The sequence below is a fragment of the Myotis daubentonii genome, chromosome 3 (genome assembly GCF_963259705.1).
Source record: "Myotis daubentonii chromosome 3, mMyoDau2.1, whole genome shotgun sequence".
NCBI lineage: Eukaryota > Metazoa > Chordata > Mammalia > Chiroptera > Vespertilionidae > Myotis > Myotis daubentonii.
In genome coordinates this window covers 218,499,030-218,519,768 of record NC_081842.1, presented here as the reverse complement: position 1 = coordinate 218,519,768, position 20,739 = coordinate 218,499,030, and the positions used below count along the sequence as shown (strand labels likewise).

Genomic DNA, 20,739 nt, shown 5'->3' with positions numbered 1-20,739 from the left:
TTCAGAGAAGAAGAGAGAGATAGAAACATCAATGATGAGAGAGGCCTCCTGTACGTCCCCTACTGGGGATCAAGCCTACAACCCGGGCATGAGCCCTGACCAGGAATCGAACTGTGACCTCCAGTTCATAGGTCGATGCTCAGGCACTGAGCCACACCAGCCGGGCCATTCGTTTGTCTTTCCAGCTATCTCTCCATTCATCCATCTGCCCACCCACCCATCCATCCACCCATCTATCCATTTATCATGCATCCATCCATCTCTCCATCTGTCTGTCCATCCCATCCATCCTCCAATCCACCCGTCCATCCACCCACCCCTGGAGACAGTCAGTGAGCCCTGACTGAACCCCAGTCCTTCCGAGGTTCAGGGGAGCTTTAGTCACCCTTGGCTGCCATGGTCAAGGCGAGGAGAGGCAGAAAGGGCAGGACCAACCAGGGTGCTTAGCGCTGGTCCTCACAGAGATGAAAGCAGTGAGACAGGCATCCAGTGCCGTGTCCAGCCAGCCGGCCCCTTTCTTGCTGAGCCACACCGGGCCGGTTCCCTAACCCCTCTGTGCCTGTTTCCTCATCTGCGAACGTGGCCGCTAGGGACTCGATGGTACAGCTCCTGGTGGCCAGCGGCCGGGGCAGCGGTCTGCGGGGTGGTGGCCGGGGACGCCTGCAGAGGAAGGGAGAGGGGGCGCCGAGCTCCCTGTTCTCTGAGACGTGCATGTGGGAGGAAGTCACTCCCGGGCGCCGTCCGCATTGTCGTCCATGGTGACGGGGGTGCTGAGGGGGTCGGAGGGTGACGGGACTCTGGGTCTCCGAGCAGCTCCTCTGGGGTCACCGGCTGGACGGTGCACGGTCCCAGCCCCGGGGGCAGAGCTGGGGGAGGAGGCCTGGGTCCTTGGGGGCATTTCGGCCTGGCATTCCGTGCCCACACCGGGGCCTTTGTCCAGCAAAGAGAGAGTGTAGACAGGTGCCCAGGCCCGCGGCCGGCTGCCAGGTTGGAGGCCCCTCCCCCGGTTTGCAGCAGCTCAGCCGCGGTGCAAACTGCTCAGCACCTGCTGGCAGGTGCCCGCTCACAGCTCTGCCGTTCGTCACCAGCGATGTGGCCGTGTGACACCTTGCGGGGGCCTCCCCTCCACTCGGGGTCGCTTCCTGTGGGCAGAGCCGGGCTCCCCTCACCCCGGGCGAAGGTGCCGCCGCAAGCCCTCGGTTTTGTTGTTTGGCTGGTTTCCATCTTTTTCATGAGCAACAGCAACCAGAGCAGCTGGGAGCGTCTCACTCGCGAAGGTCACAGCTGGGCCTGCGGTGGCCTGTGACCTCCCCGCTCGGAGCTCCTGCTCCCGCCCCCCTCGCAGCAGCGCGGGGCTGAGCGAGCGCCTGGCTGAGCTTAACCACATCAGGCCCGGGAGCGGGGGCCAGGCCTGCGGGGGCGAGGGAGCAGGAGTGGGAGCTGCGAGCTGGGGGGGCAGTTTACAAGGCAGGCCAGGATTTGGGGGGCTTCTCTGCACCGGCCTTTACCTGCCCAAACTGGCCCAGATGGTGGTACGTCGGTGGCTTTTCACGACTGCCCTCCCCAACCTCCAGGTCCAGCCAACAGCGCAGGACCAGAGGGGCTGTCCTCCCGCCCCCACCCCCCCCCCCGCGCACCCCACCCCCAACACCCAGGAGCAGCAGCCCCATGAGGCTGGGCTGGGCTGAGCCCCCACGAGACGGGCTTGTGCACATGGACACCCATAGACAGGTGGGGGGTACCCCACGGTGATGCCTGGTTGCGGGGGTGCCAGAGCATTACCTGGGTCACCTGAGGCCAGGCCCCTGCAGGACCCACCCTGGCAAGTAGCTGCCTGGGCGCCAGCCTCTCCGGGGGCAGGGGAAGGGGCCCTGGGCCTGTGGGCGCGTGAGTTCTTGTCGAGTTCAAGTCCAGCCCCAAATCCATGCTTTGACCCTGTCATCAGCGGCGCTGAGGTCCGTCCTGGGCCTCTGAGAGGTGCGTGGGAGCCCTGCAGTGACCGCCTTCTCTCTGGGGCGTGGGCAGGTTCCGAGGGGCAGGTTCCGAGGGGCACCTGGGGGGCAGGTTCTGAGGGGCACCTGGGGGGCACCTGGGGGCAGAAAGGACGCTCACGAGAACCCTCACCTGCTCCTGCCGCTGGTCTGTCCCTCTGGGGCCCCGGGCCACCCACCGAACATTCCCGACCGACCAGGAGCCGCACGTGTACCCCCGGGGAAGCCAGGAAGGGCCGCCTCTGCCCAGCGGCCTGATGCGCAGGTGCAGCTGGAGCGGGGGAGGGGGGGCGGGGGGCAACAGGCACCTGTGGCCACCAGCCCGGGACCCTGCAGGCTCTCAGCGCCGGGCCGGTGTGGGCATGGGCTCTGCCAAGGCCGGTCGGCCTGTCCCTCGGCCACGGCCCCCGCACAGCCCTCAAGCGAGGAGGCTTTCTGGTTCCACAGGAGCGATGGCGGCAGGACCAGCCCCCCAGCCCACCCCGTGTTGTTAGGCTGAGAATCTGGCATTTCAGGCACGTGTGGTACAGACAGCCCAGCCTCCCCTCGGCGCGCCCTGGCCGCTGGCCACCCGGCCATCCCTGATGCTCCCGTGCCGGCACTCACCGTCTGCGGGGCTCCTCGCCCGCAGGGGTCCCCAGCTCCCACTCCTGCGCCGTCACCTGCTCCCTGCTGGCCGCCCCGGGGCCGGTGTCTGAGCAGGTCCATGTTCACTCATTCATTCATTCATTCATTCACTGCCCTGCCCACGGGGGAGCTGGTCTGCACCACAGTGCCCGTCTCTTCCGACGGCTCCGCCTACAGCGCGTGGCCCTGAGACAAACTGCAGGCTTGCATGGTGACGAGACCTGTGCTTGGGGGAAGCCCAGCCCCCCAACACCTCACTCAAACCATTGATTGTGGGGACCCGGTTCTGCAGCAGGTGAGGGGCAGCCGCCGAGCCCCAGGTTCCTGTAGCCCCTCTTCCTTTCTCGTGCGCCGATGACATCATCGGGGGTATGAGTCCCAGGCCAGGGGACCCCATCAGCTCGAAGCTCTGCGGTGCCACTGCCTCGCTCTGGGTTTCTGCCGAGTTCGCAGCCGCTGCCGGCTGGGTGGCCCCGCGCTTGCGGCCCCTGGGCCAGGGAGGCGAGAGGGAGGGAGGAAAATAAGGGGCAGGTGGGAGGGGAGGAGGCAGGGAAGGCGTCCAAGCCGAGAGGCAGCAGCGGTGCTGGGCTGAGCCTGGGATCCGGGCTCCTGGGGACGCCCAGGCCATGCACCCCGGCAGCGCCGCAGCCCCCGCGTGTCAGGGTATTTGGGGGAACTGGTCTGTGAGCCCCAGGAGGCTCCGTGGCCCCGGCTGCCTGAGTATTGGGGGACAGAGACCTTCCCTCGGGGGTTCGCGTCGCCTTTTACCTGAACAGTTTGCGGTCCGTGACTTTCCTCAGGCCCTCACCGCGCCTGCCCCCCGGGACAGCAGAGGCGGTTTCGGGGTCTGGCGTCATTAGCGCAGGAGCAGGGCCCCCAGCTGCGGACTTGGGGCCTCGGCCTTCGGCAGCGTCAGCATTCCCTGCCGGGCGCTTGCAGCCTCCTCTCGCGGGCTGGGCTCTGGGGTCCCTGAAACCAACGGACCCTGGTCCTTATGCCCGGGGCACGCACCCCTGGCCTGGAGCTGTCCCTGGGGACGAGGAGCCCCACGCGCCCCAGGAAGCACAGCTCTCCACCCCTCTCTCCTCATGAGCTCGGGGAGGGCTGCCTCCACCTGGCTGCCCTCCCTGTCCCAGAAGCCGCCCCCTTGCTCCCCGCCCTGTCCTCACCCCTCCCTCCCACACGGAGCAGGTGGGCCCAGGCCCTGACCTGCCGCCTGGACGCCCATCTGCCCCGCGACCCCTCCCACCAGTCGCCTTTGGGGGCAGCGCCGGGTCATCTCATCCCCGAGCTGAGCTGAGCCGCAATGAGCTAGTGAGAGTCGGAGGGGAGGGGATCTCTGAGCTGGTCCTGGGCCTGCCCGCACGATGGAGGTGCTTCCGGAGCGCCCTCCGCCCCCTCCCGACAGAATGGAGCTCACAGAGGCCGTGAATTGCTGCGGGGTATGCACGTGCGCGCCCACCACGCACACCGGGCTCTGGGGCTGGGCTGGGGCTGGAAACAGCCTGCTGGTCCTTAAAGAAGGGGCAGGGGCAGGGGCAGGGGCAGGAGGAGGCCCTCCCTGGTGCCCACTGGTTGGGGGGTGGGCGCTGTGCCAGGGGAGCCGTGTTACAGCAGCAGGGCCTGGGCACCGAGGGCAGCCTGGGGCGCCGTCCTGCTCGCTCAGACCCGTTGGGCCAGCGAGGACGGCAGCCTGGCACCCCACCTGCGCGCTCGCCCCCGGCGGGCCTCGGCAGGCCGTGCCCATGAGCAGGAGAGAGCCACCCGGCAGAGCCCACACATTAGAAGCGCAGGAAACCTCGAACGATGTGCAAACCACTGGAAGGTTCTCCATCCCTTGCTTCCCAGGCGGCGTTTCTGATGGGGCCGGGGGGGGGGGGGTGCACCAGCTGGGGAGCTGGCAGGGACGAGGACAAGGGAGTCTGCGAGGCTGAATGGGCGCAGCGGGCATCAGGGCAGCTTCCTCTGGGGGCGCTGGGACTCCCAGGGCCGGCCCCACAGCCCGAGCCAGGATTCGGACCCGGGTCAGGCGGGGGCGGGGGCGCGGGTGCTGCACGCGGGGAGGGACTGGAGGACGGGGCGGCTCTGCCTGGCGCCTCTCAGAAGCAGTTTCATCTCTTCAGAGGGAAAGGGTTAGCCAAGTCCTGCTCTGTCGCCCCGGAAGCCAGCCAGGCGCCCTGGGAGGAGGGGCCTCCTCTGACCTTTGGGGCCACCAGGAAGTGAGTGCCACCCAGTGGCCAGGCGCCGGGTCAGGGCGGGGACAGGGTTTCTGGATTAAGGAGGGGGGACATGCCCCAGAGTGACCAGGAGAGGGTGGCTGCTGGCCAGAGAGGGGGGCACACTGGGCGCCAGGTGGGGGAGGCGCAGGAGACTGTGGCCCCCGAGCCCAGGCCCTGAACCCCGAGAGGGGCAGGGACAGACTGAAAGCTCCGCACGGCGTCCCGAGGGGCGAGCGGCCAGCCATGTCCTGTTCAGACACCTGTGCGCCAGCCGGGACGTGTGCCCAGCACCACGAGGGCCAGGAGCGCCTGGGTCAGGGACAAAGGCCTGCAGGGCGTCTCCTGGAAAAGAGGGGCTGGTTCTGCAAGGGCGGAGGGCGGAAGTTTCTGGAAGGCGGGGCCTGTTCTTCCAGGTTGCATCAAGGTCAACGGTAGACCCTGGCTGTCGGGTACAGGCGGCGGGGTCCCTGTGCCCACAGGTGTGACTGGCTCATACACGTTAGGAAGGCGTCGGTGTGGGCGTGGGGTCAGGTGGGTGAGCCCAGAACCTTCCAGCCATCCCTGCCCTCAGCCTCTGGGGCTGTACTCACCTCCCACCACAACAAGCCCTCTGAGGACCTAGAGGGTCAAGTGGGCTCTCGGGGTGACAGAGGGCAGGGGGACAGCAGAGGAGCCCTGGTCCCACCCGGGGCCCTGTCACCGCAGCAGATGGAGGCGCCTGGGGAGCGAGTCTGCAGGGCCCAGTGCAGCGTCCGGGCCCAGGGCACCTGCCCAGGGGCTGCCTGTGATGCCGCATCCTGGCACAGGGCTGGCGCAGGCCCGGCCCCACCGTGATGTGCAGAGGGAGACGGAGGGCGGGCCCTGGAGGGCGGGGAAGGTGGTTGGTGGAGGAGGCGGGGCTGCGGGCCGCCTGGGGCCCATCCCGCAGGCAGCGGGTCAGTCTTTTCCCAAAGCACAGTGGGTGCCCCACAGACACCCGATGCCCCCTCACAGCCACACACGTATACATATGCACACATGTGCACACACATGCACACATGAGCACTCACACGTGCAAGTTGGATGGAGAGGAGCTTTAAGCACGTAGAACAGTAGTTCATTCATTCGTTCGTTGGTTAGTTACATGGCTCTCCCTCCAGTGCTGACTCCGGCAACAGGCACCAGGCCCTGGGGGTCAGGGTGAGGGGCCACCTGAGCCAGCTGGACCCCAGAGCTGGCAGGCCCGGCTCTGAGCCACCGATGGGGCTGGGGGGCGGGTGACAGAGAGACACAGAGAGAGAGAAGGGGGCACGCACAGAGGGAGACAGAGACGCCGTCCCTGCCAGCCGCGTGCACACCCTGCGGGGTGGGGGCCACAGGGAACCCCAGACCCCCCACCCCCACCTGCCCCTCTTCTTCCTGTAACAGAGGAAGGCGGGGGAGGGGCGGGGGAGGGGCGGCCTTGCTCCGAGAGGTGCCACCACCGCAGGCTTCGTGTGGGGTCTTTTCGGCGGGTTTCCTGCAGTCGGGGTGGGAGGTGGGAGGAGGGGCCCTTCCCATGGGCCTGTGCTCCCCCCCAGCCGCCCACAGGGGCCTCACCTGGCACCGCGGGCCACGCCCCCTTTCCCTGGTCTTTCAGGGACTGGGCTGCCATGGTGAGGACTGGAAGCTGGGACGGAGACAGGAGCCCCGCTGCCACACTGCCCACCCTCCCTGTGCCCATCTATGCCCGCCATCCATGTGCCCACCTGCACCCACCTGTGCCCGCCCTCCCTGTACCCACCTGTTCCCGCCTACCGTCTCGTGTCTCCACCTGCCCAGACCCTCTGGTTTCTCTCCTCTTTTTCAGAATTAGGCCCATTTGCTTAAAGTCCCCCCAAAATGGAGAGTTCTCCAAGCGGAGGCCCCGGCTCACACCCCTTCCCAGCTCAGCCCACGGAGGTGTCAGCAGCGCTGGGCCCCTGCGTGTCGCTCGGACACTTGTCATTCAGAAGAGGGGCCACCACAGGCTCCCCAAGGGCCATGGGTGCAGACGCACAGACAGACTAGAGGCAGGTGCTGTGTCCCCCACAGCAAAGCAGCTGCCCCATCCCTTGGGGGGCCCTTGGCCGTTAGGAAGTGTCTGGGACACTTGGGGGGCCCCTGGCCGTTAGGAAGTGTCTGGGACACTTGGGGGGCCCCTGGCCGTTAGGAAGTGTCTGTGGACACTTGGGGGGCCCCTGGCCGTTAGGAAGTGTCTGGGCCACTTGGGGGGCCCCTGGCCGTTAGGAAGTGTCTGTGGACACTTGGGGGGCCCCTGGCCGTTAGGAAGTGTCTGGGCCACTTGGGGGGCCCTTGGCCGTTAGGAAGTGTCTGGGCCACTTGGGGGGCCCCTGGCCGTTAGGAAGTGTCTGTGGACACTTGGGGGGCCCCTGGCCGTTAGGAAGTGTCTGGGCCACTTGGGGGGCCCCTGGCCGTTAGGAAGTGTCTGTGGACACTTGGGGGGCCCCTGGCCGTTAGGAAGTGTCTGGGCCACTTGGGGGGCCCTTGGCCGTTAGGAAGTGTCTGGGCCACTTGGGGGGCCCCTGGCCGTTAGGAAGTGTCTGTGGACACTTGGGGGGCCCCTGGCCGTTAGGAAGTGTCTGGGCCACTTGGGGGGCCCCTGGCCGTTAGGAAGTGTCTGTGGACACTTGGGGGGCCCTTGGCCGTGTGGGAAGTGTCTGGGACACTTGGGGGGCCCTTGGCCGTGTGGGAAGTGTCTGGGACACTTGGGGGGCCCCTGGCCGTTAGGAAGTGTCTGGGCCACTTGGGGGGCCCCTGGCCGTTAGGAAGTGTCTGGGCCACTTGGGGGGCCCTTGGCCGTTAGGAAGTGTCTGGGATACTTGGGGGGCCCTTGGCCGTTAGGAAGTGTCTGGGACACTTGGGGGGCTCTTGGCCGTGTGGGAAGTGTCTGGGACACTTGGGGGGCCCCTGGCCGTTAGGAAGTGTCTGGGCCACTTGGGGGGCCCCTGGCCGTTAGGAAGTGTCTGGGCCACTTGGGGGGCCCCTGGCCGTTAGGAAGTGTCTGGGCCACTTGGGGGGCCCCTGGCCGTTAGGAAGTGTCTGGGCCACTTGGGGGGCCTTGGCCGTTAGGAAGTGTCTGGGACACTTGGGGGGCCCCTGGCTGTTAGGAAGTGTCTGGGCCACTTGGGGGGCCCCTGGCCGTTAGGAAGTGTCTGGGCCACTTGGGAGCCACAGGAATGTTTACGAAGCACCGTTGCTCCGGCCTCGGGGCAGCTCCTCCCTCCCGGCTGCTCTCCCTGCGTAAGGCGCTCAGCGGATCCACGGGGCATAGAGGCCATGGGACCCAGAGCTGCCTCTGTCTGCACTGGGCGGTCACCCCCCTGCCCCCCGCCCTGGCTTCCCTGGGCCCTTCTGCTCCCATCACCTGCCCAGCCGGACACCCTGCCCATCAGGACCTCAGGGCGAAGGTGGCCTCGGCTCCCCCAATCCCTGTATCCGGCTGGGCTGCCCGAGGTTGGCCCGGATGCTGCCCCATCCACGGCTCTGGCTGGACCCCCAGAGGCACTGGGCGGAGCAGGTGGGGGTCGGGGGCACCCAGCCTGCGGCTCCCCCAGGGCCCACCAAAGTGAGGCGACCCTCTCTGAGCTGGACAGTCAGGTCTCTGCATGAAGGCGCCGCCGGCCAGAGCCGGTCAGGGAACCGTGGCCAGAGGAGCCGTGGCTGCGGGTGTGAGAGGCTGCGGGCGTGAGAGGCTGCGTGGGGGGCGGCCACGGTATCAGATGAAACTTTCCACATTTCAGAAGAACATTTAGTCGTTCTGACTTGCAGGGTGAGGTGCACGCGGGTGTGAGCGTGTGCACACCCGGTTCGCATGCGGCCACACACCCAACACCTTTACCTCCAAGAGCGGCTCCTGCAGGCCTGCGGCGGTGGCCTTGGGTTTCACACGTGGGCGCTCTGCTGGGGGCGTCACAGGGCGGGGGCAGCTTCCACGCCGGCCAGTGAGCTGCTCGGTGAGAGAGAGGCCCCCTCCCTGGCACCGGGGCTGCTGGCAGGCGGCTGTGGGCCGAGGGCTCGCTCACATGCCCGGGTGCTGAGCGCCTGCCGCTCCGGGCCCGGCCGCGTGTCTCATGGAGGACACCCCTGACCCGCTCCGTTTCTTCCTTCCCGGGCAGGTCTCCGAAGACCTGGGCGGCGAGAAGTTCTGCGTGGACGCCGGGCAGGCGGGGGCGGGCAGCTGGCTCAAGTACATCCGCGTGGCCTGCTCCTGCGACGACCAGAACCTCACCATGTGTCAGATCAACGAGCAGGTAGGTCGCGGCTCATGCCCAGGAACCCTGACCTCTGACCCTGCGGGGGCCTTGGCACCAAGGCGGGAGGCCTGGGTTGCCGAGGGGAAGGGTCCTCTGACCTCTGACCCCACGGGGGCCTTGGCAACGAGGCAAGAGGCCTGGTGTGTCTGGTAAAGGGTCCCCTGACCTCTGACCCTGCCGGGGCCTTGGCAATGAGGCGAGAGATCTGGGGTGTCAGATGAAGGGCTCCCTGACCTCTGACCCTGCTGGGGCCTTGGCAATGAGGCGAGAGGCCTGGGGGGCCAAGGTAAAGGGTCCAGGGACCTCTGCCAGGCCCCGTCCTGCGTGGGGGTTTGACACGGTCGGCGCAGGGTTTCAGGGAGCGCGGCACCACCTCATGGGCTCCACCCAGGCCCTGGGTCAGTGCCTCCCGGGCCGCCAGGCCTGGGGGCTAAAGAGGCCGGTGCGTGCAGCGGACCAGCGAGCAGACAGGATGCTGCGGGCCTCGCTCCCGACAGGTGCCCCCGCCCGGGAGGCAGGCGGGAGGCGGGGAGCGGAACTGTCGCTGGAGAATCGGGTCAGCCTGGGCTGTGTGGCCAGGCCCTGGGGAAGGGTCATCGCTGACCAGCCGGAAGGCTGCCGCGGTCCCACCGCCCTGAGACCTGCGGTGGCAGCAGGCCCAGCCTGCAGCGGGGACTCATCCCCTGGGTGTCGGGGCCGCCCTGGGCGATGAGCATCCCGACCCACGGCGGACCAGGATGGAAGGTGCCGGGTGGAGTTTCTGTGGACAGGAAGGCAGCGTGGCCCCATGCCGGGAGCGGCTTCGATGGCTTTAATCACAAGTTTGCAAGTGGCCGGCCTCTTGGCTCTCCGCACCGGAGCCGGCCCCTGGGCCACGTTCCCGCCGTCTTCCCCGAACACGGGGTTCCTGGGAGCCGGAGGCCCAGCCCCTCCCTCCGCGCCGTTTGCTTTTGCCGACGGCATCTTGGGGTCACACAGGAGACCTCACTTGCAGAAGGGATTCCATCGCTTTCAAAGATGTTAGCAGAGACCACATGACACAGGCGCCTTCCCCCATGGCCTGTGCAAGCCGTTCCGTCGGGCTCCCCGTGGTAGAGAAAGGGTTTGGGATTAATAAAGGCAGAGCCGCCACCAGGGCGGTCCCCCCTCCCCGGGCTGGGGGCGACTCCCTCACCCCTCAGGGCCCCGGCGGGGCTCACCCGCACCCAGGAGGCCCTGAGCACACCCTGAGGCTCGAGTCCGCCTCTGCTCCCAGGACATGCACGGCTTTTAGTTAGAACCTGACATTTAGAAAAGAACTTGTTCTGGTGGCAAAAAAAAAAAAGTTCCCATATAAAGCAAAGAATAATCATAAAAGGGAGAACAAAACTTGAAAAAAAAAAACTTTCTTTTAAAAAAAAATTTGTATTGATTTCAGAGAGGAAGGGAGAGGGAGAGAGAAACATCACTGATGAGAGAGAATCATGGATCAGCTGCCTCCTGCACGCCCCACACTGGGGATGGAGCCCACAACCCGGGCCTGTGCCCTGACCGGGGATCGAACTGTCACCTCCTGATTCACAGGTCGATGCTCATCCACTGAGCCCCGCCGGCCGGGCGAGAAACCCTTTCATTGGAGATGGCGGGGCGTTGGAGCGGAGGCGTTAGAGCAGGGCGCACAGGGGGAACGGGCTTCTCGCCTTTGTCCTTGGCTGTGGCCCTCACACCCGGGGCAGCGGCCAGGCTGTGCTTCCGAGACAGAGAGAAGGGAAGACGGAGCTTCCGGGTTTCCCGTTTGGGAAACAGCGGCGGGCACGCGGGGCCCCGCGGGGAGCAGGAGAGCGGGCGTCTGTCTGCGCGGACTTGGCAAAGCCCACAGGTGGCTGACCCTCCGCGCGGCCGCTTCTTTCCCTGGGAACGGCTCGGGGAGCTTGGCTTCCGCTCCATGTCGCGTCTGCAGCGTCTAAAGCGGGTTGACTGCCTTGCCCGCCTTTCCGTCAGACCCGGGGACTGAGGGCTCCCCCCCACCCCCCCGTCCTGCATTCGGCCCCACGCTCATCCCCGCGTGTCTCTGCTCAGAAGTGCTGTCCCCCGCGCAGCAACGCGCCTGGCCCTGTAGCTGCACCGGCGGAGTGTCGCCGCACAGCGTCAGGCTCCTTCGGGCTGTTTCTCCCGGACACGGCCTCGCGGTACCCGTCCTGTTTCGGTGCAGGAGCTCGGGGGCGTGTGGGGGGCGTTGAGGCAAAGGCAGAGGCTGGTGGCACCCGAGCTCCTCAGCCCTCCGCCCCGAGGGGGAGGGGAGCCCTCTGCCTGCCCTGCACCTCCTCGGCCCTGGGAGCTTCCTGGTGTCCCGGGCGCCCTGGCTCCCTCCGCCCACGGGGCCTCTGCTGGCAGCCGGGCTCCTGGGCCCCCACGGGCTCTGGGCAGTGAGTGACTTTGCAGCTCATGTCCTCGACACTCGGGGGACCCAGCCCCGCGGCTCCGAGAGGCCCCTCAACAGGCAGGGGTGTTGGTGGCGAGGTGGCACGGGGCCACGGCGCTGAGGATGGTGTGGCGTGGTGCCAGGGTCACACACATGTTGGGGCACAGGGCTCGGGGCAGGGGACCCCCCGGGGCAGGCCGGGCGGCAGGAACACCCACGTCAGCAGCCTGTTCGGGGCCAGGCGAGGGGCTCCGGCGGAGCAGGGGTCGGCCTCCCCAAAGTGGAAGCAGACGGGCCGACCTCCTCCTCCCGTCAGACAAAGGCAGCTCCTAGCAGATCGGCCGCCCGATAGCCACGCCGCACGCACGGGCCAGCGCCGGCGCTAATGCGAACCCGCTGCTTCCTGCCCTTGGCACCGGGCGCTGCTCTTTTGCTTTCGTTTCTGTTGCCCAGCGTGGACCCCGCGGTCTGCTGGGGCTGGGATTCTAGCCGCAGGCCCTGGCCCCCGTCCCCGCCCCGCCCGGCGCAGGGACGGCCCCTCTGCCTGGCAGTCCCCCCCCTGGGTTTGATACAGTAAAAGCTGGAGTGAACTGGTTTTCCGTTTGGAAGCGAGAGGGCATGGGGTTCATTTCTGCGTTTCCTGGTCAGTTCACAAAAGACTGAAGACACGCGCCCGTTCGTTCCAGTCGGAGAGCTGTCCGCTCGCTGCGTCTTCGGAGCAAAGCGACCCTCTGTCCGGCCAAACGGCGGCGAGAAACCCCGCCAGCCACCGGGCGGTCCCCGCCGCAGTCTCCACTGGCCCTTAAGGGTGATGAGCGGCTTCCCTGGGACCCGGAACCCAGAGGGAGAATTAACCGCAGGCCCACACTGCCTGAGGCGCGTGCAGCCCAGTTTCCTGGTGGAGCTGCGGGGCAGGCGGCGAATGCATGCGGCACAATGTGAAGACGGAGGCGCACATGGCCTTCGCCACGCACAGGAGAGAGGCCCCCCGAGTCCCAGGCAGCAGCCTCCTCCCCCGGCAGAGGGAGGTGTCTGCACGCCCCTGAGCCTGTGGATGGGCCGAACCCAGAACTGCTGTCCCCTTGCTGGGCCCTGAGGAAGCGGCAAGCAGGCCAGGCCGGGCCAGGGGCCCGACACGGGCAGAGCTGTTGTCTAAGCTCACACGCTCAGCCCCTCAGCCCTGCAGGGCTCCCGTGTCCACAGCGTCCCAACGCGAGATGGCCTACCTTGGGGACAGCGAATCGCGAAGATGCAGTGACACTCCCAGGGTCCTGGGGCCACGAGGCAGCGCAGGCACCCATGGCCCCCTCAGCGTCCCCGAGAGAGGGAAAAAAAAAAAAAGATGCCCAGGCATCGCCTCAGACCCCGTTGTCCCAGGAAGGCCCCCCCGGGAGGCGGCCAGCCGCTGGGTGAGTGGCTCCCAGCATCTCCCTAGGGTGGGGGTGGGGGGGCTCCGACGGCCCTCAGCACCTCTCAGAGGCCTTTGGACTTCAAATCCGGGAGGGGAGAGCCCTGGCTGTTTACAGAGAAGCAGCGAAAGCAACTGCAGCTCTGCATCCAAACGCCTCCTTACCGTTTCCAAACTGGTCGAAAGGAGGGGGCAGGGCCGGCCGGCCGGTCACCTGCGCACTTTCCTGTTTCTGAGAAAACCGTGTGTTCCCGGCAGGGACGGCGCCGGCTGCCGCCTGCGTCCCGCGCAGGGTCCCGTGCTGGCCGGGTCTGCGTCCCGTAAGTGTAAGAATTCTAAGATCACGCAGAAATAAAACCTGTGGGGCTTAAGTGTTAGCGGATACTGCTCTCCAGCTTCACATGAGAAGACGGCCTTTATCCTTGCGAATTCGTGTGATGTTTAAAACAAAAACAAACAACAAAAAACCCTTAAGAAACCGAGAGGAGAAAGTACCCCAACTGGCCGCCGTGATGAGGGGGGAGCACGTCTCGGTCTTGAAGGACGTCGCTGGGGAACAGACGTTCATGTGCTAACCGGCGGGGACTGAGCGTGGCCGGCGCCAAGCCCAGCTCCTCCGGCAGCTCCTTTCGGTGAGGCCCTGGCCACCGTGTGTCCGCACTCCCCGCGCTGCAGGGGCGCCTCTGGAGGGCGACGGGGAGGCTCCCCGTCAGGGCCACGCCAAGCAAGTCCCAGCGCCGGCCTGGCTGCCCCTGTCCGGCGAGGTCCTGGCCGTTGGAGAGCCTGGGCCCCTGAAGCGAGGACTCACTCCGAGCAGCCCGCTTGGCAAGCCCGTGTGGAAAGCCATGTAGGCGGACATTGATCGGCACCAGTGAACCAGCTGTGGGCACAGCCGGCACCGCCCGGATCTGGGACCAGGGAAGGGCCACCCTGCAGCCGCCAGCACCACGGACGGGCCGGGGAGGGTCTGTTCGGGGAAAGGCGCAGGTCCTTGCCCGCCGTCCCTGAAACAAAACACGCGTTTCCTTCTTGCGGCTCTGCTGCCAGAAAAGGGCCGCCTCTCTCCTCCCGTGGAGACTCCTGGCTCAGCCTGGGCCGGGTGGACGGCCCCGCCCTGGGTGTGAGGGGCCGAGGGGCAGACGGCGATAAGCCGACCTCGGATTTTCAAGGGGCTGCTATGGCCCCGGGGGCAGGGCCGGCTCAGAGCAGGGACTCGACCCCAGAGGTGCCTTCGCCGACCTGGGAGCCACTGAGCCTGGCCTTCGGGCCTTCGTCCCGGGAAGTGGCCGACCCCCGGGAACCGGGAACCAGGTCTTTGCCCGCCTCTGGCTGATAAGGCCTGGGTGCCGCTGGGGGCGCGAGGGGAAAACCCCTGGCTTCTGTGCGGGCTTCTGCGCACCCGCCATGCCCCGGGGAGGCAGGACCCCCGGGTTTGGAAACGTTTTCAGACCCTCTTCACCTCCCCGCCCCCTCCTCCAGGTGGAGGTGTTGGTGCCCCCACACCCCCCCGCCCCGCCCGCCCAGGCACTGCGATTAGCGCCAATAGCGATTAATTCCGTCTGCAGCTCAAAGTCCAGCGGCCGCAGCTACCGGCCCCGCCGCCTCCCGTCCTGAGCCTGCGCCCCCGCCAGATGCGGGGCGGGCAGGTCCTGTGGGTCCGCAGCCCGGAAGGGGGCAACTGCGTGGCCTGCAAACTGGTCCCAGGGCCCGGGCTGGACCCGCCCTCCCTCCGCAGCTCAGGGGAGGGTCGGTCTCCTGGGAGGCCAGGCAGCCTTGGAAGGCGTCAGAGGAGGGAGTCCCGAGGCCCTGGGATTGGGGCTGTGGGTGCGGAAGGATCCCAAGGGGTCCAGCAGCCCTGGGAGCTGGGAGGGCTGTGGGGGGCAGGGACCGGGGAACTTTGAGTGCCGGGGTGGGGGGTCGCAGGAGGTCCCCCGGCCCTCCGAGGGGGTCGGAGGAGGAAGTACGGCCGCCCTAGCAGCTGGGGTGTGGGTCCTGGGAGAGGCAGGGTCCCCCCAAGAGGAGGTGCAGTGTTGGGGGAGGGTCCTGGGAGGCCGGCTGGCCCTCCGAGGGGGTCAGAGGAGGGAGGCACCGCGCCCAGCCCCTCCGGCCCCGGCTGTAGCAGGAGCCCAACAGCCCGGCCCTCAGAGGACACGGCCGCCCTGGAGCTGCGCGCACAGACAGCCAGGTCAGAGCGCGGCCCAGAGCGGCGGGCCCCCGCGGGGCAGGAGGGGGGTGCGGGCGGGGCCACATTGCCCCCTAACGGGGACCTGCGGAAGCCTCCGGTCTGGCTGCAGGGCCTCCTCTAAGCAGGGGCCTCCCCAGCCTGCGTGCAGGCGCTGGTGGCGCGGGGCCCGGGGCGGCCTAAGCTGCCCTCGCCGCCGCCGCCGCCGCCGCCGCCGGGGGTGAAAGAGGCCCGGCCCTGCGTGTTAATAACCCGATGCAGCGCCCTGGGTGGGAAACAACGGCTCGAAGCTGATGATTTAGAAAACGGCTCAGCCACGGTGTAACTTTGGATAAAATGACACAAACCCGGATGTTAATCACGGTGATTTAAGTACATAAGCTCACATGGTCGGTGTGAGTCTTCGTTTTAAAATCTTGCCGTTATTCTACGGACGCACCTGAGCATGATTCCAAATGCAGCGACCCGTGAGCCCAGGCAGGGGGCTCATCCCCAGGGGACCGTGTCCGACAGGTTTCTTCGCGGGGTGCAGCCCGCTGTCCCGGGGACAGCACCCAGGGCGACACGGGACGCAGTGCGGCTAAGGGCGCCTCCTTCTGCGGGTTCCTTGCTGCGGTTGTGGGGTTGGCACTGGCCCTTTGTGAGGGAGAGTCCCCAAGGGTCCCCCAGCTCCCGGAAGCTCAGCCTTCAGATGTCACCAGGGCGGGGGTGGAGAGGGGACAGCCAGGGGTCAGCTCAGCCTCTGGGACACCTGACCCGTGGTCAGCGGCCGCTGGGAAGCCGGCTGGATACCTGTCCCCAGGCCCTGTGCCGGCCTCGGGGGGATCCCAGGAAGTAGCCTCCAGCCTGGTCTCTGGGCAGATGCTGCCCTGGGTCCTTCTCTGCCTCCCAGTCTGCCCAAGGCCAGACCGAGGCTCCTGGAGCCCCTTGGTTACGGTTCTCCAGGCCGAGGCCCGAACACCCCACGCGGGCGGCGGGCAGCGGGCAGCGGGCGGTGGGCTGGCCCGGGAGACGCACCCGCTGGCTGATGCTTCCGGATTAAAGGTGCGGGGTCCCTGGCCTCAGCTTCGGAGCCGCTGTTCCTGGGCTCGTCCCAGATGCCCCCTCCATACTGCCCTTCGAGTTGCCAGAATTTTCCCAGCCGTGGCCGCCGCCTCCGGTGCGGCGGGTCCTCTTCGGGAGGCACGTTGACGAGCTCCGGGCGCGTCCGCTGTGCAGAGCGCTGAGGCTGGGCGTGCCAAGCTGGCCCCCTGGACACAGTGCAGAACCCACCCTGCGCCCCCACATTCTCAGGGGTGTTCCCCGCTCAGACCCCTGGCGGCCGCTGGCTCCATGCTGGTGGCAGCCCCCGCATGCCCTGCAGGACGGTGTCCACTCCCACGGAGACTGCCGAGGTGCTCCCCCCCCCCGTCCCTGTCCGAGCTCACGGCACCTTCACAGACACCCACGTCATCCTGACCCGGGGCCTGCGTGAGCCAAAGGGCGTCTCCCTGACTCACACACGTTGCAAAGGGGAGCCCCCAGGCCCCGCCGGGTGGGAGCCCCCATCCTGGCCCTCCTGCCAAGATGCTCCTGCTCCGGACTCAGGGACAGACCCTCACGGATTTAATTTTGCACCCACCCCACCCCCATCGACATCCAAACACTGGGCCCCACGGATGTGAAGGGGGCGCAGCTCCGGGGGCTCCTGGCGGTTAGCAGGCCCCACGGCTCCCAGCGGGCGCACTCCGCGGCTCTCCAGGCCACCGCTCACCCTCTCTCTGCTCTCCCCCCAGATCTACTATAAAGTCATCAAGGACATCGGGCCAGGGGAAGAGCTGCTGCTGCACGTGAAGGAGGGCGCCTACTCGCTGGGGACCGCGCCGCCTGGCCTGGAGGGTAAGCTCCGCAGCCCCCGCCCGCGCCCACGGGGCCGCACCCCCACTCCGTCCCCGGCCAGCAGGACCGGCTTCCGTTACAGCTCCCCAGCCTCCGCCCTGGGCTTCTCCTCCCTGGGGTGCTGGGAGCCCCGCCCCGAGTTCCAGGTAGGCCTTGGCGGATGTGGGGCGCTGGGGTGTCGCGTGGCACCTCGCAGGCTGAGTCCCGGGGAGGTTTTCAACTGTGTTGCCAGCAGCAGCAGCAGCACTGCTTGCGCTCCTTGGCGCTTTCAAACACACATACGCACATGCACGCACGCACACAATCACACACATACACACACAATCACACACATGCACACACAATCGCACATGCACACAATCACACACACGCGCACACAATCACACACGCGCACATGCACGCGCACACACACAATCACACACGCACACAATCACACACACAATCACACGTTCAGTCTGTGGCTTAGACTCACGCCCACAGAGCGCGGTGCCTGCAGGGAAGTTTCCGTCTCCCGAGGGCGGCGGTGACGGGCACGGCTTTGACACCAGTGCCAGCTGTCGCTAAAGGAGACCGTGTCCAAGGGGGAGGCCTGGCCAGTGCGCTCAGGGAGAGGGAGGCGCAGGGCTCGGCGGGTCCTGGGGTCGGGCCCGGCTACCTCTGTCCACGCCTGATGTCCCTGCCTCCTGACCGTCACCTGGTTCTGTCCCGTGGGCACGCGTCCCTCCCTCACGCATCCACCGCGAGCGCCTCAGGGGAAACTGGAAAAGTTCCCCGCACACGGGCTCGGGTTCCCGAGACAGTCGCTCCCTGCAGCCGCGTGGGGCAGCGGGCGCCCGGGCTCCCAGGACGCCGAGCCCTGGCCACGGAGGACAAGTCGCTGGAGAGAGGTGCCCGGCCCTGGGGGCTGCCCCCTGACCCTGAGCGCCGCCTCTGAGCAGATGCGGGCTTTTCTTTGTTTCTTTTTTATTTATTTAATAGATTTTATTTTATTGATTTCAGAGAGGAAGGGGGAGAGAGAGAGATAGAAGCATCAATGATGAGAGAGAATCATGGATCGGCTGCCTCCTGCACGCCCCACACTGGGGATCGAGCCCCCAACCCGGGCCTGTGCCCTGACCGGGAATCCAACCGTGACCTCCCGGTTCCTAGGTGGACGCTCAGCCCCTGAGCCCCGCCTGAGACCCCAGGAGTGAACAGAAAGCAGCCGCCCCTCATGCGAGAGGAGGGGCCCCTTCCCGACTTCATCCCTCCCCCCCAGCCCCCCAACACACCTCAGCCTCGTGATTAAGCCTCTAGCAGCAAGGCCCTCCAACGGCCCGGCACGGGGCGGCCTGGCTGGCGGGGAGCGGGGCGTGGGGGTCCCGGGGCAGCCGGCGGTGGGAGCGCCTCCTCCCGCGGCAGAGCCGGCCGGCGGGCGGCCGCAGAGGACGGCTTCGGGAGCCGGATCCCATCTGTCCGCTCCTCCGGCGGGTGGTTTTCATTAGGAGAAAAGAAAAATAAACGGCCGAGACCTGGGCGGCCGGGGGATGGTCTCGTTTCCTTAAAACAGTTGTTGGAAAGACGGGGTCTTGGGCCGACGCGGGGCCTCGGAGGCAAGCCCGCGCCGCGCGGCCTGTGCCCGGACGGTTCTCGTGTGGGACGAAATGTCCTTCCCGAGCTTTAAACCTGACCCCTCCTCCCCGCGGCCCCTCGTAACTGACCTGGCTCTGCATTTCCCTGGTTTACCCAGCGTGTGGCTGCCTGCTCCCACGCTCGCCCCGTCGCATAGGTGACTTCAGACTCTGCTGTCAGGATCCCTCCTTCGCCTCCCAACAGCCCCCCCCCCCATTAGACTCTGAATTTCACAAAAAAGAAAATGCAAAAACGCTCCTCACGAAGAGAATTACCATCGAACATCTTCCGTCCGGGCCCCTTGATGCGGCCTGAGCGGGCGGGGACTCGGGGCTCTGAGCCGAGCCTCAGGCGGGAGGGTAGCCGGCAGGCCCCGCACAGCTGCGTCCCCTGGCCCCACGCTCAGAGCCGCTGGGCACCGGCCTGCGTTCTGCTGCGTCCCTGCTCCCCGCGGAGCTCGCGGATGGAGCTGCCAACAGACGCGCCGGCGCAGGCCGCACGCCTGGGTTTGGGTGAAAGAGGGAGCCTCTTCCCCGGTCCCGGCCCCCACGGCCCCCACGGCCCCACCCGGCTTAGGAGAGGAGACTGCGGTCCTTTTAAAAATTGGTTTGAGAGAGAGAGGAGGGGGGCGGAGAGAGAGAGAGAGAGAGAGAGCAAAACATCTACGTGGACAGGAAACATCCATCAGTTGCCTCCAGTAGATGTCCCGATGGTGAATGAACCGCACCCTGGGTGTGTGCCCTGATTGGGAATCGAACCAGTGACCCTTTGGTGCACGGGCCGATGCTCCAAGCACTGAGCCACATGTGCCGGGGCAAGACTGCAGCTCTGAGTCACAATGGTGTGCGCTCCTGCTGGGGGGGGGGCTCTGCCGGACACTGTTCAGGTCACATGGGAGAAACGCCCTTGCAGCCGCCGCCCTGGGGGCCCTGAGGGCCGGCCCGCCCGTCTGGGGCTGGACCCCTCTGTCCAGGCTGCAACCCGTAGAAATGCGAGTCCGACCTTCACCCCCGGGAGTCAGAGCAGAAGGGGCCTTGCAGGGCCTGGGTCCCCTCAACCTTTCATTTTGTTTTTACCCTTTGAATGGGGAGGGGAAAGGGTTCTCTTTCAGGAGAATTTCTCGCTCTTGGAAGAAAATCACGAAACCATTTCCACTCAATATGCCTTTCTTTCGAGAAAGGCTCGGCATTATTAACCCTTTCCCCTCTCCACAAACAGAGGAGAGGATGCCGGGTGTTGTGTGTAAGCATGAGACTGACACGATGCAAGACGACACATACAATACAATGTAATACAACACGAAGCCATGCCCCACAGCACGATCGGATACAATGTAACACACCGTAGCTACAATGTAGCTATTGGTTCAGTCTTTCACTGCGATAGAATCGCTGGTGCTGGAAAGTGAAGCCCGTGGGCTGTGTGCACCCCTCCGCCCCCAGCACAGCCAGGCGTGCGCTCAGCGCCGGCCTTACCTGCGTGGGCGACGGTGGGACCCCTGTCCACACCACAGGTGGGCGAGGGTTCCCAGCACTGTCCTTCCGCCGGGCGGGCCGATCCGTGGCTGAATGGCAGGCGGCGAAGGAGGGTGACCTTCGTGGCCACGTGGGCCCACGGCCTCCAGGCTCCCTCAGACGCCGCAGACTGGGAATCGGGCTTGAGTTTTCACGTCCAATCCAATCGCAGATCAAAAGTGGGAAAAGCCGTTGGTCGGAGCTGGGGGTGGGCGGGGCCGGCGCCGATGCTTTGTTTCAAATTGCAAGCCCCCTGATTGTTCCTCGCTGGGTGCAGAGAGCAGAGCGTAAGCAAGGCCCGCATTTCTAACCTGACCGCGACCTCGGGGAGGGCCTCGGCCTCGGCCCAGCCCAGGAAGCCCGAGTGAGCCCGCAGGGCAGTGCTGTGGGGTCTGAGCATCCGGCTCTGAGGCGGCGCCTGGATGCTCGGAGGGACAGGAACTCGCAGGCCTCGAGGCCAGGGAGGGGCCGGGGATGCCGGTGCTCCGTAGCCTCACAGCCACACGCCTCGCATGTTGTATGGGCCCGTGGGACGCGGGGACACTGCCGCGTGGAGGCCCTGCCCCTTGGTGTGGAAATGTCACTCAGGCTGTTCTCCCAGCGGAACGTTTTCCTGGAAGGAGCTGGCGCGCAG

At 66.6% G+C, this 20,739-nt stretch overlaps 1 protein-coding gene across 6 annotated transcripts in view; it reads left to right on the top strand.

Moving 5' to 3' along the window:
• The window catches only part of PRDM16 (PR/SET domain 16), a 275,561-nt gene that overhangs the window by 222,936 nt on the left and 31,886 nt on the right, over positions 1-20,739 (top strand). For all 6 annotated transcript variants that reach the window (XM_059691515.1, XM_059691517.1, XM_059691514.1 and 3 more), the window contains 2 exons: positions 8,974-9,108; positions 16,878-16,980. In XM_059691515.1, the coding sequence (XP_059547498.1) occupies positions 8,974-9,108; positions 16,878-16,980 (238 nt within the window). The remainder of the gene's footprint in view (positions 1-8,973; positions 9,109-16,877; positions 16,981-20,739) is intronic.